The sequence below is a fragment of the Scomber japonicus genome, chromosome 2 (assembly GCF_027409825.1).
Source record: "Scomber japonicus isolate fScoJap1 chromosome 2, fScoJap1.pri, whole genome shotgun sequence".
NCBI lineage: Eukaryota > Metazoa > Chordata > Actinopteri > Scombriformes > Scombridae > Scomber > Scomber japonicus.
Genome location: NC_070579.1, coordinates 1,179,612 through 1,198,294, shown reverse-complemented (window position 1 = coordinate 1,198,294; position 18,683 = coordinate 1,179,612). Strand labels below are relative to the sequence as shown.

The following is an 18,683-nucleotide window of genomic DNA, read 5'->3' as shown; positions in this document are numbered from 1 at the left end:
AGTAAAAGTACTGCAGTATTATAGTGATGTAGAATGCAGTATTACAGTAGAGTACTGCAGTATTATGAGTGATGTAGTATGCAGTATTACAGTAAAAGTACTGCAGTATTACAGTAAAAGTACTGCAGTATTATAGTGATGTTGTATGCAGTATTATAGTAAAAGTACTGCAGTATTATAGTGATGTAGTATGCAGTATTACAGTAAAAGTACTGCAGTATTATAGTGATGTAGTATGCAGTATTACAGTAAAAGTACTGCAGTATTATAGTGATGTAGTATGCAGTATTACAGTAAAAGTACTGCAGTATTATAGTGATGTAGTATGCAGCATTACAGTAAAAGTACTGCAGCGTCTTCTATGAGAAAACTTATATTTATAGTAAAGAGGAAATATAAGTGAAATATAACTTGTGAACAGATTTGAGCTTTGGGGCTAATCTGACTAGCTTTGTACTAAGCTAGCTAGCTGTGCCTATAACGTGCTTTTAGCTGCTAATTAGAAACCATTTAATCAGCTGGATAACGTTAGCTTTCATTATCTGCAAAACTTTGTCATTTAGAGTTAAATTAAAATAAACATTAGCGTTTGTGTGGCTAATGTTAGCGTAGTTAATAATAGTTATAGTAATAATAATATGAATAGTTAATAACAGGACAGTTATCATGCTGGGTTCATTAATCCACTTTATTAAAGACTGATCTTTAGATGATCTCACAACACTGGAACAGTAGCGAACATCTTTTCATGTTTCGTTAAATGAAATGAAACCAGTTAAACATCTTACTGACATTATTCCACTTTTACATTCAGGGACAAAATGAAATAAAAGTTCTACAGTTTCATTCTCAGGATGTCAGATATTCTTTTTCAGGGTATAAAATTCTCCACATTTATGGTTTAATATCTTTAAAATATGTCATTAATATGTAATATGTTGTAATGTACAAAAATAGTAGATGACAGTAGAGACTCGTCAGCTGTTCATCAGGCTGTTTAACTTTAGCTAGCGGAGGCGTCGCTCATGTTGCTATGGTAACCTGTAATTGAAGGAAGTGTGTTTGGACCCTGCGGAGCTCCAGCAGGAAACAAGAGACTCCATTAAAGTTTGATTTATTTCTGAAGGTTCAACTTTAACCTCCTGCCTCCTCATATGGAGACGACATTAAACTTCACTCTGCTGAACTTTGACCTGCTGTCCTCGTTCATAAACACCTCTTTGTGCCACCTAGTGGTCAAAAAAGCACATTACACATTAATCAGTGTAGAAACTAGCTACTATACTGCTAATCAGGACGTTTGAGGACGTTGGGACTTTATCATCATTGGTGTAAATGTGAGGAAATAAATAGTTTTATACACTGATGAATTAATTGTGTTACAGTAAAATAATCATTGGATCCTGACAGTAACAACAGCAGAGTCAACTGAGACTAATCAATGAATCATGTAGAAGGAAAAATAACTGAGTGTTTGAGTCTGAGACAGATCTGCTTCACAGTGCAGAGTGTGTGTGATGTTTGATTTCAGCAGCTGATCTTCAGTCAGCAGAGTTTCTGTCCACAGGAGAGACTCTCCCTCCTACAGAGGAACCAGAGAGACTCTCCCTCCTACAGAGGAACCAGAGAGACTCTCCCTCCTACAGAGGACAGAGAGACTCTCCCTCCTACAGAGGAACCAGAGAGACTCTCCCTCCTACAGAGGAACCAGAGAGACTCTCCCTCCTACAGAGGACAGAGAGACTCTCCCTCCTACAGAGGAACCAGAGAGACTCTCCCTCCTACAGAGGACACAGAGAGACTGAACCAGACCAGGACCAGACTGTAAACCCAGCATACAGAGGTTGAGTGAATGTGGTGTTGAAGGTGTGGAGGTGGATCAGTGTGTCAGAGGAGACTCTGTAGAAGGACAGAGTGCCAGCAGGACAGTCCACATACACTGCTACTCTGTTAGAGACAGAGGAGGAGGAGATGCGTGTTTCTCTGGTATTGTGCCAGACAAAGTAACGACCTCACTGCTCCTCTCTGATCCTCTCTGCTCCTCCAACAGAGACACTGAGGAATCAGAGCCGACCCAGAACCCAGCATACAGAGGTCCAGTGAATGTGGTGTTGAAGGTGTGGAGGTGGATCAGTGTGTCAGAGGAGACTCTGTAGAAGGACAGAGTACCAGCAGGACAGTCCACATACACTGCTACTCTGTTAGAGACAGAGGAGGAGGAGGAGGAGGAGGAGGAGGAGGAGGAGGAGATGGATGTTCTGCTGTTATTGTGATAGACAGAGTAACCACTAACATCAGAGCATCTCAGACTCCAGGACTGATCGTTCCTTCCAAACCAACAGTCACTGATTCCTTTCCTGCTGATTCTTCTGTAACTCACTGATATATAAACTCCTCCTCTCCACTCGACCTCCCAGTAAGAGCGACCAGTCAGAACATTTCTACACAGCAGCTGAGGACAGGAGTCAAATCTGTCTGGATGATCAGGATATGACTGAACCTCCTTCACACATGTCACCTTCCTGTTGTTGTCAGACAGTTTGAGGTTTGTGTTCATTGTGTTTGGATCCAGTTTCAGTTCACAGGCATCTGATGGAGAGAACGAGACACAATACAGCTGCAGTTTATCATCTGTTGATTTATGAACTACTTTACTGAAACCATTCAAACTTAAAGCGTCTCCATGACGACTGTGTTGGCCTCATACCAGCAGACAGAAGCAGGTGTGCACACAGTCACACATCCTGATAACAAAGGCTGCATCTCAACTCTCTTATTTCATATTTCCTCCTCCATCCTGCCTGAACAGGAAGTTGTTCTGGTCCTCCATTTAACGTTGGTCCCAAGTCTTTCTACAGTATTTCTGCTCTGAGGAAACGTGAGAGCAGCCTTCACTCAAGTCTTTTAGCGGCACAGAGGAAGTTTACAATTAAAGTGTTTAAATTTGATATCTTCCCCTGGTCCTTATTTTAAATAGGTCATAAAAAAACAAGAATTATAGATAACGACTGATATGAAACACTTTTATCGTGATACAGTTTTCAGCCGTATTATGTTACTAGTACTGTACATTACTGTTAATAAAGTTTATTTAAAAAAACCTCACGTGATGTAAAACACACACACACACACACACATTATTGGTCTCTGACCTCAGGGAGGCAACACCTACAGTTGAAACCAGAAGTTTACATACACTGTATAAAAAGACATATAACCTTTGTTTCTGTCACTGCCTGACTTTATATCAGACGAAACTTTTCCTGTTTTAGGTCAGTTAGGATTTAAAAAAGTATTTATATTTGCTAAATGCCAGAATAATGAGAGAGATAATTTTTTGACCTGTGGATGTATTTTAAGGCACACCTCAAACACACTGCTTCCTGTGTGTGTGACATCATGGGAAAATCAAAAGAAATCAGCCAAGATATCAGGAAGAGAAATGTGGACTTCCACAAGTCTGGTTCATCCTTGGGTACAATTTCCAGATGCCTGAAGGTGTTCAAACAATTATACACAAGTATAAACACCATGGGAATGTCCAGCCATCATACCGCTCAGGAAGGAGACGTATTCTGTGTCTGAATGGTTAAACCATTGTCGTCTACAACTAAATGTGTCAAAAACCACGAGCATGTATTTTACTAAGAAAGCCAGTAAAACTGTTCAGCCACACATACTTGTACTCGGACAAAGACTAGAAATTGTTAAAGAGGTCAAATACATTGGGATCCTGATAGATTCTTATCTTTCTTTTAAAACTCACATTAAGAAGGTCTGCAACAGGGTAAAGTACAACCTGTCAACTGAGGCAGCTACAGTGTACATGAATGCCATGATCAGATCACACCTAACTTACTGTCTAACAAGTTGAGACCACTGGAATCATTATATAACCAAACCATGAAAACACTCGACAAGAAGCCTCATAGCTTTCACCACTGCAACATACTGCAAACATATGCCTCATTTACAAAATAATTCATGGTCTGGTTTCTCCTCCACTCAGTAGCTTTGTTAGGTGACGAGTAAATCCAAATCAGGTCACTAGAGGAGTCACAAGAGGATACTACATTATCCTACTGCACCAGTCCACATCAGGGACATTACCACTTACAGGTCTTTCTCTAGACAATTAAGAACATGGCTCATAAGACTCCAAACCTGGCACTAATCTGATTAAACTCATCACCTTACTAAACTGACCTGTTGCTAAAACTGCTGTTTATGGCTCATGTATGTTTTTCCTGTTTTTACTTGTTCCTGCTCGTCTGTCTTTGTGTTTGCTGTTAAAATGTCTTGGTGCCTGACCCGTTTTATTTTTATCATGTTTCTTGAACTTGTTTTTCTTCTGTCTGTCCCTGTTTATGCAGTTGAATTGTCCTGTTGTGTTAATACTAATGAATCGAGTTTTGATAAGCGCAATTACACCCCTTCTGGGTCCTATATAAACAGACCTAACAGCTTCCCCCTCGTTCACTCTCGCTTTCGAGTTCACATACGCCCCCCCCCCCCCCCCTCTCTCTTCTGTTCTTCTCTCCTCTCTCACAGCGGCGGATCCTTCGTCCGACCTCCCCACACCGCATCAAGAATCACTGTATCTCGTTGGTGATGTGTTCCTTGCTTGTGAAATTTATGTAAACTTCTGACTCTGAAGAAAGTAATAAAAAAAATGTTCTCATTATTCTGGAATTAAGCAAAAATAAGTAATTTAGGTAATCCTAAATGACTAAAAGCAGGAAAAGTTTCGTCTGATATGTCAGAAATGGAGAAAAAAAAAGAGGTTGTCTTTTTATACAGTATATGTAAACTTCTGGTTTCAACTGTAATTATTCATTCATATTCATGTTTTTATTGATTTTTAATGATTATCTTTAATAACTATTACTTACTGCTGATAATCAAACCTGCTCCTACTGAGTCCCAACAACTGAGACATCACTGAGGAAGACCATGAGATGTGACTGAAAGCTTTGGACATACAGAGTAAGTGAACCTTTAACAGTTCAGTTAGAACATGAACAGTCAACATGACAGTGATATTCAGTAATATTCATGTTTGTTCATCAGGTTTGGTGTAAAGTGAAGGTCTTTGCACATCAAGTCTGTTATTTTCATCTCAAACTGTCGTCTGTTACAAACACATTTTAGTCCAAATGCTCCAAACAGCTGAAGTCAGTATGAATGAATGAACTTTATCTGCAGGAGAGACATGAGGGACATTTTGGAGCAGGCAGCGCCACCATGTGGACATTTATAACATTAAACATTTATCTTTTAACTCCTGAACTGTGACCAACAGAAGGAAATTTCTGTTTCATGGATTCATTGGTTCAAGATAAATGTCAGTTTAGGCCACGCCCATTTCTGACTAAACACATTTTCCATCATTTTCAACTTTTTTCACTTCTTTTACATATTTCATCCAGTTTTTCTCAAAGTTCTCATGAATCAAACTGAAAACACACTCACACTTCCTCACACCAGGTTTCAGTCTCTGCGGTCCACCATGATCCATCCTGGAAGAAGAGACAAAGACACAATCAGCTTCATACACCTTCACTCATATCCACCATTAAACATGAACCACAGTCCCTCAGTTAGTCAGAGTGTCTGTCCATCTCTCCATACCTGAGAGTGTCCAACTGTCCATACCTGAGTGTCCACCTGTCTGCCCATACCTGAGAGTGTCTACCTGTCTGTCCATACCTGAGAGTGTCCAACTGTCTGTCCATACCCGAGAGTGTACATCTGTCTGTCCATACCTGAGAGTGTCCACCTGTCTGTCCATACCTGAGTGTGTCCATCTGTCCATACCTGAGAGTGTCAACCTGTCTGTCCATACCTGAGAGTGTCCACCTGTCTGTCCATACCTGAGAGTGTCCACCTGTCTGTCCATACCTGAGAGTGTCCAGTCTCCAGTGTGGATCCTCCAGTCCAGCAGACAGGATCTTCTCTCCTGAGTCTCCTGGATGATTGTAGCTCAGGTCCAGCTCTCTCAGATGGGAGGGGTTGGCACTCAGAGCTGAGGCCAGAGAAGCACAGCCTTCCTCTGTGATCAGACATCCTGACAGACTGAACACACACAACACTTCATCTAATGAGCTTAAAAACATTCTCAACTCAGTAAACAGGATTTGTCCTTCAGGCCTTTATGTTCACACTCAGCGCCTCCTGCTGTATGTCTAGGTTAGTAGGAGAAGGTTAGGGTTACCACCTGTTGCTGCTGGAGGCTGAATTACTGAAGCTCAGAGTTTAATCTAATGCCATTCAGTTTTAACTGTGGCAGAAGAAATGTCTTTAAAGTTAAACATTATTTGACAACATTTGTAAAGACAGTGAGAAGATTTAATAGAAATGTAATGTTTGATTTAATTTCATTAAAGATTAGGTTAACCCCTGGGTGAGGTCATGTTTCAGAGGTCAGGGTTAACCCCTGGCTGGCTGCTCATATTTAAATGTTCTACTGAAGGAAAGTCAGTGGGAAGACTCTACTATATGAACACTAACATTACAACACCACTAATAGTTATATTATATACTGTATAATATATATTTATATACACAATCTGTGATAGTCAGTGAGTCAGTGAGGAGAGATTAACAAGATTTTTTTTTAAAAACAATGCATTATGCTCAGCTCCTTAATCACATCACGTTAACGCTAACAGCCCTAATATTTATATAACATGTATATTATATATTTTTTGGTTTTGTTGAGTTATCAAATGAGGAAAAAATTCATTTTTACTTTTGTACTTGCATACATTTCAGAGTCTGAACTTTCTGACTCGAGCAAAGAGTTGAATCAGTACTTCTACTTTAGTACAGAATGAGAAGACTTTTGCCACCTCTGATATTACAACACATCGGCTCAGATGGTACAGGAAGTATATTTAGTATAAGAACTCTTCATGTAAACTAGAAACTGGGGAAAACAAAGTATTACTTTATAAACATAATCATGAAAAATGACCTGAGAGTTTCCAGTCCACAGTGTGGACTCTCCAGTCCAGCACACAGCTGCTCCACTCCTGAATCCTGCAGGTTGTTGTGACTCAGGTCCAGATCTCTCAGACTAGAGGACTGGGAGCTGAGAACTGAGGACAGAGCTGCACAGCTTCTCTCTGAGAGGTTACAGTCAGTCAGCCTGGAAATATAAAGAACAAAAAAACAGGAAATAGGTTACTTATTTAATTTATTTTAAAAAGACAGCAGAGTATGATAGATAGATAGATAGATAGATAGATAGATAGATAGATAGATAGATAGATAGATAGATAGATAGATAGATAGATAGATAGATAGATAGATAGATAGATAGATAGATAGCTTTATTGTCATTGTACAAAATACAACAAAATTCAAAACCCAAGGTAGAGAACAGAGTGTAATTAAAAAGTAATAAATATTCAAATTTAATTAAACAAAGCCAACTATCTGAGTACTTACAGAGCTCTTTTGGAGGCTTTGACCATTGGCAGCAGCCTCAGAAGAACCGCCTCTGAAGCAGAGTATTCCTTCAGGTCAAACAAATCCAGATCTTTTTCTGATCGCAGTAGGAGAGTTTCCAGTCCACAGTGCGGACTCTCCAGTGCATCACACAGCTGCTTCACTCCTGAATCCTGCAGGTTGTTGTTCCTCAGGTCCAGATCTCTCAGACTAGAGGACTGGGAGCTGAGAACTGAGGACAGAGCTGCGCAGCTTCTCTCTGAGAGGTTACAGCCAGTCAACCTGGAGAAGAATTTTAATAAGTTAACTCACAGATCCAATATATAAAGACAATAAACGCTTGGTGGGTAAACACCAAACAGTTGAATCCTGACCTGAGAGTTTCCAGTCCGCAGTGTGGACTCTCCAGTCCAGCAGAAAGCTGCTTCACTCCTGAATCCTGCAGGTTGTTGTTACTCAGGTCCAGATTTCTCAGACTAGAGGACTGGGAGCTGAGAACTGAGGACAGAGCTGCACAGCTTCTCTTTGAGAGGTTACAGCCACTCAACCTGGAAAAGAATCAGCAGAACAAAAGAAAACAATTGTAAATATGACTTGAGCAAAGATTAATCTGGATAGTTCTGTGTGCACCTACAGAGCTTTGTTGGAGGCTTTGATCACTGGCAGCAGCCTCAGAAGAGCCTCCTCTGAAGCAGAGTATTTCTTCAGGTCAAACACGTCCAGATCTTTTTCTGATGACAGTAAGATGAAGACCAGAGCTGACCACTGAGCAGGAGACAGTTTATCTGTGGAGAGACTTCCTGATCTCAGGGACTGTTGGATCTCCTCCACTAGAGAACGATCATTCAGTTCATTCAGACAGTGGAACAGTACATCTTCTTGATGTACTCAACTGTTTTATGATTGGTCTTTGAGCTACTTCCTGTCTGTGTCAGCAGACCTCGTAGGAGAGTCTGATTGGTCTGCAGTGGAAGACCCAGGAGGAAGCGGAGGAACAAGTCCAGGTGTCCATTTGGACTCTTTAAGGCCTCGTCCAAAGCACTCTGGTAGAAATGTGTTGATTTGTCTTTAAAGACTTTAGACCACCAGGATGTTGTTTGTTCTTCCAGCAGATTGACTCCAGACTTGGTGAATGTCAGATGGACATGAAGAGCAGCCAGAAACTCCTGAAGGCTCAGATGGACGAAGCAGAACACCTTGTCCTGGTACAGCCCTCTCTCCTCTTTAAAGACCTGTGTGAACACTCCTGAGTACACTGAGGCTGCTCTGATATCGATGCCACACTCTGTCAGGTCTGATTCATAGAAGATCAGGTTGCCTTTCTGCAGCTGCTCAAAAGCCAGTTTTCCCAGAGACTCAATCATCTTCCTGCTCTCTGGACTCCAGTGTGGATCTGTCTCAGCTCCTCCATCATACTTGACCTTCTTCAGTTTGGCCTGAACCACCAGGAAGTGGATGTACATCTCAGTCAGGGTCTTGGGCAGTTCTCCTCTCTCTCTGCTTTTCAACACATCCTCCAGAACTGTAGCAGTGATCCAGCAGAAGACTGGGATGTGGCACATGATGTGGAGGCTTCGTGATGTCTTGATGTGGGAGATGATGGTGCTGACCTGCTCCTCATCTCTGAATCTCTTCCTGAAGTACTCCTCCTTCTGTGGGTCAGTGAACCCTCTGACCTCTGTCACCATGCCGACACACTCAGGAGGGATCTGATTGGCTGCTGCAGGTCGTGTGGTTATCCAGAGGCGAGCAGAGGGAAGCAGTTTCCCCCTGATGAGGTTTGTCAGCAGCACATCCACTGAGGTGGACTCTGTAACATCAGTCAGGATCTCAGTGTTGTGGAAGTCCAGAGGAAGTCGACACTCATCCAGACCGTCAAAGATGAACACAACGTGGAATTCTTCAAACCTGCAGATTCCTGCTTCTTTGGTTTCAGTAAAGAAGTGATGAACAAGTTCCACCAAGCTGTACTTTTTCTTTTTCAGCACATTCAGCTCTCTGAAAGTGAATGGAAATGTGAAGTGTATGTCCTGGTTGGCTTTGTCTTCAGCCCAGTCCAGAGTGAACTTCTGTGTTAAGACTGTTTTCCCAATGCCAGCCACTCCCTTTGTCATCACTGTTCTGATTGGTTCATCTCTTCCAGGTGAGGCTTTAAAGATGTCTTCATGTCTGATTGTTGTTTCTGGTCTGTGTGGTTTCCAGGATGCTGTTTCAATCTGTCTGATCTCATGTTCATCATTGACCTCTGCAGTCCCTCCCTCTGTGATGTAGAGCGGTGTGTAGATCTGATTCAGAAGGGTTGGGTTTCCTGCTTTAGCGATCCCCTCAAACAGACACCGGAACTTCTTCTCCAGGTTAGACTTGAGTTTACGTCGACACTTTGCAGCACCAGTTCCTGAATGAACAAACAACAAATGAAATCAGTAATTGTCTCATTTATCCATCATGTTAAATCTGTTAAAATCCTCTTACTGCTCTGCAGACCCTCAGCCAGCTCCTCCTGCTTCATTCTCCTCAGGAAGTGCACTGCGATCTTCAGAAATGCCTCTCTGCTGCTCCTTCTCTGCTCTTCCTCCTCACCGTCCAACACCTCCTCATCCTCACTCTGACTCTCTAAGCATTCTGGGTCATCTGGACTCAGACCCCTCTGGATTCTCTTTAGCTCGTTCTTCACGAAAGTGATGATGTTCTCCTCCAGCAGCTGGAACAGAAAGATAAAGTGAACATTTCATTTAAACTGGTAGAACACAACATGTGATTCATGTGTCAGTCTGAAGGCCTGCTGGTCTAAACAGAGCAGCATGGACACTGTTAGGACCTGAATGCTACTTTACTATTTCATCCGTGGTTGATGGAGTTAATAGTAAAAGGTGTGTTTGTACATGTACACACCATAAATATGGAGTCCAGCTGTGTTTGATGCTGCTGTGCAGACTGATCACTGGGAACCTCTGAGCTCTGCTGCTGAACTCTGTGGAGAAAACATCACGTTTAAGGACATTTAATGACTCAAATCTGCACTCAGCTTATTAAAGATGTTCTGTCATGATGACTAAATGAACTCCTGTAAATGCTGCTCTGATTACTGCATGTTAAATTCCTACCTTCCATCAGCAGGTTGTCCATCTTTAAACGTAATAGGGCGACCCATAGACTGGTCACTCTTCATGGACACACAGCTGGGTTCAGGAGAGTCTGCTCTCTGCTGCTGCATCCTGATACAAACAAACAACAAATCAAAGAGTTTAAAAAGATGAATTTTGAGCAGACTGTCAGCAGCTGAAGTTTTAGAAGCAGAATGAAAATCAGTAAGAAGACCGTGGATGAGAAACGTTCTCCTGTTCATCAAAATGTCATCTGATGAAAGATGCTGTCTCATCTTAGTTGATTAGTTGACTAATCAGTGGTTGAGCTCTTTGTTAACTCACAAAGTTAGTAGTTCATTCTGACTTATTGTGACTTATTATTCAGTAGTTGAGTGTCAGATGTGACAGTGAGTGTGAATAATGATGGTGGAGTGATGTGAGTGGAGAACAGTGATGGACAGTTAGAGATCCTCATCTCACCTCTGAGCTTTGGTCTGGCTGTCATGTTCCCCACACAGAGAGCTTTTAGAGGGAGGGACTCCCTCCTCTCTGTCCTCACACTGATCCATAGCAGAGAAACAGCTGCTGGGAGAGCTGCACTCACTCACTACAACATGGAAGATGTTCAGCTGCTCAGTTCACATCCAGTCACAGAGACTTTGGAGCTTCAGCTGTGGAGGAAACACAGAGAGAGAAGATGCTGCTGATTCTCCTTCATCAGTCCATCTGATGTGAGGCTGCCGTCACTTCATCATCACTTCACTGTCAAAGTCTACAAACATCAAATGTGCTTCTACTGACAGCTGGAGGAGGGACCACACCACCATCATCCATTACAAAACAGCCAGGAGACAAACATCTGACAGGCTGCTGCTCAACATCAGCTAAACCAATCAGCTGATAGATTTTAGGAGACGGGAGGTGAAGACACATGAGTGTGTCTACATGAAAGGAGCTGAGGTGGAACAGGTGAACAGCTTCAGGTTCCTGCATCACTGACTCTCTACTGTTCTCTCTACTGTTCTCTGATGCTCTGAACATCAGCTGTTTCTATTATTTAGTCCACCCTCATTGATAGAAATGGACTAAATATGAGAAACAGCTCTCAGTAGAACAATATCATTCAACAGCAGCACAAAGTGCAGCCTCCAAAATGAGCAAGAAGCTGAATGAACACAAAGTGTACATTAAAGCTTGATGAAGGAGGATTTACTGCAGGACTGTTGGATCACACTGCAGCAGCTGGACCTCACAAACTGACTCTAACTGCTTTATTTCACTTCTCTCATTCTAATGACATGTGTTTGTGTCTCAGCTGCATTTCACTGTACAGTCCTGGATTGTGTGATGACAGTAAAGCTGAAGCAGCAGACTGACTTTATTCAGAGTTTCCTCACAAGTGAAATGAGTCACATGACTCCCTCTCTCCTCCACCTTGTTACCCTGCTGCTGCTCTCTGACTCTGTTCATTCTCTACTAATCTAATGACATCAGAGTAATGACATCTGTACCTGTGTAACACCACACTATTTCACTGGACAGGAATCTAATCCAACATCATTTCTCACCTGTCTTTTTCTCTCTCAACAATAAATGAAGTTCAAGCTGTCAGAGGAAAACCTCCATTAACATGATGATACATTTAACATCTGCTCCCTGTATACTCTGTAGTATAGACTACTCCATAGTATACAGTATATAGACTACTATATAGTACACAACTGAGTATTTATAATATTATTATAGAAAGACCAAACTGACAAAATGGCGGACTGAGAGAAAAAGTGTGTCTGAGTCTGTTCTGGATCAAAGTTGATTCCCACTCAGTCCTGGACTAATCAGAGTCAGCTGTTAACTGAGCTGAGCTCCTCTCAACACTAACAGCAGCTTCACTTTCTGCTCTTTACACTTTTTACTGTCAAATAACTGAAAACTGTCACTTACCCGAGCTTCACACAGAGAAAATATCTGCGTCACAGTAAAAAGACCAAAGTGAAAGTTTAAAAACAGGAAGCCACAAACAGGAAATGAACTGCTGCAGCAGTACTGCAGTATTATAGTGATGTAGTATGCAGTATTACAGTAAAAGTACTGCAGTATTATAGTGATGTAGTATGCAGCATTACAGTAAAAGTACTGCAGTATTATAGTGATGTAGTATGTAGTATTCCAGTAAAAGTACTGCAGTATTATAGTGATGTAGTATGCAGTATTACAGTAAAAGTACTGCAGTATTATGAATGATGTAGTATGCAGTATTACAGTAAAAGTACTGCAGTATTATAGTGATGTAGTATGCAGCATTACAGTAAAAGTACTGCAGTATTATAGTGATGTAGTATGCAGTATTACAGTAAAAGTACTGCAGTATTATAGTGATGTAGTATGCAGTATTACAGTAAAAGTACTGCAGTATTATAGTGATGTAGTATGTAGTATTACAGTAAAAGTACTGCAGTATTATAGTGATGTAGTATGCAGTATTACAGTAAAAGTACTGCAGTATTATAGTGATGTAGTATGTAGTATTACAGTAAAAGTACTGCAGTATTATAGTGATGTAGTATGCAGTATTACAGTAAAAGTACTGCAGTATTATAGTGATGTAGTATGTAGTATTACAGTAAAAGTACTGCAGTATTATAGTGATGTAGTATGTAGTATTACAGTAAAAGTACTGCAGTATTATAGTGATGTAGTATGCAGTATTACAGTAAAAGTACTGCAGTATTACAGTAAAAGTACTGCAGTATTATAGTGATTTTTGCAGATGATGTGGCCCTGTTGGCTTCATCAGACCGTGACCTCCAACTCTCACTGGATCGGTTCACAGCCGAGTGTGAAGCGGCCGGGATGAGAACCAGCACCTCCAAATCCGAGGCCATGGTCCTCAACCGGAAAAGGGTGGAGTGCACTCTCCGGGTCGGGGATGCGATCCTGCCCCAAGTGGAGGAGTTCAAGTACCTCGGGGTCTTGTTCACAGTGAGGGAAGGATGGAGCGTGAGACCGACAGGCGGATTGGTGCGGCGTCTGCAGTAATGCGGACTCTGCACAGATCCGTCGTGGTGAAGAGAGAGCTGAGCCGAAAGGCGAAGCTCTGGATTTACCAGTTGATCTTGGTTCCTACCCTCACCTCTGGTCATGAGCTTTGGGTCGTGACCCACAGAACAAGGTGGCGGGTACAAGCGGCTGAAATGAGCTTCCTCCGTAGGCTGGCTGGGCTCTCCCTTAGAGATAGGGTGAGAAGCTCAGTTATCCGGGAGGAGCTCGGAGTAGACCCGCTGCTCCTCCGCGTTGAGAGGAGCCAGATGAGGAGGCTCGGGCATCTAGTCAGTGAGGTGTTCAGGGCCCATCCCACCGGTAGGAGACCCGGGACACGCTGGAGAGACTATGTCTCTCGGCTGGCCTGGGAACGCCTAATGTTAGCGTAGTTAATAATAGTTATAGTAATAATAATATGAATAGTTAATAACAGGACAGTTATCATGCTGGGTTCATTAATTCACTTTATTAAAGACTGATCTTTAGATGATCTCACAACACTGGAACAGTAGCGAACATCTTTTCATGTTTCGTTAAATGAAATGAAATCAGTTAAACATCTTACTGACATTATTCCACTTTTACATTCGGGGACAAAATGAAATAAAAGTTCTACAGTTTCATTCTCAGGATGTCAGATATTCTTTTTCAGGGTATAAAATTATCAACATTTATGGTTTAATATCTTTAAAATATGTCATTAATATGTAATATGTTGTAATGTACAAAAATAGTAGATGACAGTAGAGACTCGTCAGCTGTTCATCAGGCTGTTTAACTTTAGCTAGCGGAGGCGTCGCTCTTGTTGCTATGGTAACCTGTAATTGAAGGAAGGGTGTTTGGACCCTGCGGAGCTCCAGCAGGAAACAAGAGACTCCATTAAAGTTTGATTTATTTCTGAAGGTTCAACTTTAACCTCCTGCCTCCTCATATGGAGACGACATTAAACTTCACTCTGCTGAACTTTGACCTGCTGTCCTCGTTCATAAACACCTCTTTGTGCCACCTAGTGGTCAAAAAAGCACATTACACATTAATCAGTGTAGAAACCAGATGGCTTCTTGGCCAAATCAATCAGCTGATCCCAGATAAAAGTGGAGCAGGAACAAAACCTGTTTAATAATGTTTATTTTATATGAATTTGACTCATTTTAGCAACAAGCTACGACACTGCTAATCAGGACGTTTGAGGACGTTGGGACTTTATTATCATTAGTGTAAATGTGAGGAAATAAATCGTTTTATACACTGATGAATTAATTGTGTTACAGTAAAATAATCATTGGATCCTGACAGTAACAACAGCAGAGTCAACTGAGACTAATCAATGAATCATGTAGAAGGAAAAATAACTGAGTGTTTGAGTCTGAGACAGATCTGCTTCACAGTGCAGAGTGTGTGTGATGTTTGATTTCAGCAGCTGATCTTCAGTCAGCAGAGTTTCTGTCCACAGGAGAGACTCTCCCTCCTACAGAGGAACCAGAGAGACTCTCCCTCCTACAGAGGAACCAGAGAGACTCTCCCTCCTACAGAGGAACCAGAGAGACTGAAGCACCAGGCCAGTAGACTCTAAACCCAGCACACAGAGGTTGAGTGAATGTGGTGTTGAAGGTGTGGAGGTGGATCAGTGTGTCAGAGGAGACTCTGTAGAAGGACAGAGTGCCAGCAGGACAGTCCACATACACTGCTACTCTGTTAGAGACAGAGGAGGAGGAGGAGGAGGAGGAGATGGATGTTCTTCTCTTATTGTGCCAGACAGAGTAATAACCAGCAGAGCAGCTCAGACTCCAGGACTGATCATTATATCCAAACTCACAGTCAGCACTGACTCCTTTCCTGCTGATTCTTCTGTAACTCACTGCTACATAAACGTCTCCTCTCCACTCGACCTCCCAGTAACAGCGACCAGTCAGAACATTTGTACACAGCAGCTGAGGCCAGTAATCAAATCTGTCTGGATGATCAGGATATGGCTGATCCTCCTTCACATGTGTCACCTTCCTGTTGTTGTCAGACAGTTTGAGTTTTGTGTTCATTGTGTTTGGATCCAGTTCCAGTTCACAGGCATCTGATGGAGAGAACGAGACACAATACAGCTGCATTTTATCATTTGTTGATTTATGAACTACTTTACTGAAACCATTCAAACTTAAAGTGTCTCCATGACGACTGTGTTGGCCTCATACCAGCAGACAGAAGCAGGTGTGCACACAGTCACACAGCCTGATAACAAAGGCTGCATCTCAACTCTCTTATTTCATATTTCCTCCTCCATCCTGCCTGAACAGGAAGTTGTTCTGGTCCTCCATTTAACGTTGGTCCCAAGTCTTTCTACAGTATTTCTGCTCTGAGGAAACGTGAGAGCAGCCTTCACTCAAGTCTTTTAGCGGCACAGAGGAAGTTTACAATTAAAGTGTTTAAATTTGATATCTTCCCCTGGTCCTTATTTTAAATACGTCATAAAAAAACAATAATTATGGATAACGACTGATATGAAACACTTTTATCGTGATGCAGTTTTCAGCCGTATTATGTTACTAGTACTGTACATTACTGTTAATAAAGTTTATTTTAAAAAACCTCACGTGACACACACACACACACACACACACACACACACACATTATTGGTCTCTGACCTCAGGGAGGAAACACCTACAGTTGAAACCAGAAGTTTACATACACTGTATAAAAAGACATATAACCTTTGTTTCTGTCACTGCCTGACTTTATATCAGACGAAACTTTTCCTGTTTTAGGTCAGTTAGGATTTAAAAAAATATTTATATTTGACAGACCCTTCTCTCCAGCACCCCCGAATAGACCTTACCAGGGAGGCTGAGGAGTGTGATCCCCCTGTAGTTGGAACACACCCTCTGGTCCCCCTTCTTAAAAAGAGGGACCACCACCCCAGTCTGCCAATCCAGAGGCACTGCCCCCGATGTCCACGCGGTGCTGCAGAGTCGTGTCAACCATGACAGCCCCACAACATCCAGGGCCTTGAGGAACTCGGGGCGGATCTCATCCACCGCCGGGGCCCTGCCACCGAGGAGCTTTTTAACCACCTCGGCGACCTCCACCCCAGAGATAGGAAAGCCCACACCCGAGTCCCCCGCCCCTGCTTCCTTACCGGAAGGCGTGTCGGTGGGATTGAGGAGGTCTTCGAAGTATTCCTTCCACCGATCCACAACGTCCCGAGTCGAGGTCAGCAATGCACCGTCCCCACCGTACACAGTGTTGACGGCGCACTGCTTCCCCCTCCTGAGACGCCGGATGGTGGTCCAGAATCTATTCGAAGCCGTCCGGAAGTCTTTTTCCATGGCCTCACCAAACTCCTCCCATGTCCGGGTTTTTGCCTCAGCGACCACCCAAGCTGCACTCCGCTTGGTCTGCCGGTACCTGTCTGCTGCCTCCAGAGTCCTACAGGCCAAAAAGGCCCTATAGGACTCCTTCTTCAGCTTGACGGCATCCCTCACCGGCAGTGTCCACCAGCGGGTTCGGGGATTACCGCCCCGACAGGCACTGACCACCTTGCGGCCACAGCTCCAGTCAGCCGCCTTAACAATGGAGGCACGGAACATGGCCCTCTCGGACTCAATGTCCCCCGCCTCCCCCGGTACGTGGTCCAAGCTCTCCCGGAGGTGGGAGTTGAAACTCTCTCTGACAGGAGACTCTGCCAGACGTTCCCAGCAGACCCTCACAATACGTTTGGGTCTGCCAGGTCTGCCCAGCATCCTCCCCCACCATCGGAGCCAACTCACCACCAGGTGGTGATCAGTTGACAGCTCCGCCCCTCTCTTCACCCGAGTGTCCAAGACATGCGGCCGCAAGTCGGACGACACAACTACAAACTCAATCATGGAACTGCAGCCTAGGGTGTCCTGGTGCCGAGTGCACATATGGACCCCCTTATGCTTGAACATGGTGTTCGTTATGGACAACCTGTGACGAGCACAGAAGTCCAATAACAGAACACCGCTCAGGTTCAGATCGGGGGGGCCGTTCCTCCCAATCACACCCCTCCAGATCTCACTGTCGCTACCAACATGGTGTGAAGTCCCCCAGCAGAACGAGGGAATCCCCAGAGGGAGACTCTCCAGCCCCCCCTCCTAGGAGTCCAAAAAGGCTGGATACTCTGAGCTGCTGTTTGGACCATAGACACAAACAACAGTCAGGATCCGCCCCCCCACCCGAAGGCGGAGGGAGGCTACCCTCTCGTCCACCGGGGTAAACTCCAACATACAGGCACCAAGCCGGGGGGCAATAAGTATTGCCACCCCTGCCCTCGTCATTGGGGTTTTCTGAGCTACCTTTTGTCTGGCCCCTCGCCCCGGACCTGTTTGCCATGGGAGACCCTACCAGGGGCATAAAGCCCCCGACAACTGAGCTCCTGAGATATCAGGAAGAGAAATGTGGTCTTCCACAAGTCTGGTTCGTCCTTGGGTACAATGTCCAGATACCTGAAGGTGCCTCATTCATCTGTTCAAACAATTATACACAAGTATAAACACCATGGGAATGTCCAGCCATCATACCGCTCAGGAAGGAGACGTATTCTGTGTCTGAATGGTTAAACCATTGTCGTCTACAACTAAATGTGTCACCACGAGCATGTATTTTACTAAGAAAGCCAGTTATACTGTTCAGCCACACATACTTGTACTCGGACAAAGACTAGAAATTGTTAAAGAGGTCAAATACATTGGGATCCTGATAGATTCTTATCTTTCTTTTAAAACTCAGATTAAGAAGGTCTGCAACAGGGTAAAGTACAACCTGTCAACTGAGGCAGCTACAGTGTACATGAATGCCATGATCATATCACACCTAACTTACTGTCTAACAAGTTGAGACCACTGGAATCATTATATAACCAAACCATGAAAACACTCGACAAGAAGCCTCATAGCTTTCACCACTGCAACATATGCCTCATTTAGAAAATAATTCATGGTCTGGTTCCTCCTCCACTCAGTAGTTAGACGACAAGTAAATCCAAATCAGGTCACTAGAGGAGTCACAAGAGGAAACTGCATTATCCTACTGCACCAGTCCACATCAGGGACATTACCACTTACAGGTCTTTCTATAGACAATTAAGAAC

The 18,683-nt window shown here is 43.2% G+C and overlaps 1 protein-coding gene across 1 annotated transcript in view; it reads right to left on the bottom strand.

Annotated features, from left to right (window-relative positions):
* Positions 1-1,373: 1,373 nt before the first annotated feature.
* LOC128377823 (NACHT, LRR and PYD domains-containing protein 12-like) overlaps positions 1,374-18,683 on the bottom strand; it is a 419,396-nt gene continuing 402,086 nt past the window's right edge. Inside the window, exon 9 of the mRNA XM_053337597.1 lies at positions 1,374-1,947. Coding sequence (XP_053193572.1) covers positions 1,782-1,947 — 166 coding nt within the window. The 3' untranslated portion in view covers positions 1,374-1,781. The remainder of the gene's footprint in view (positions 1,948-18,683) is intronic.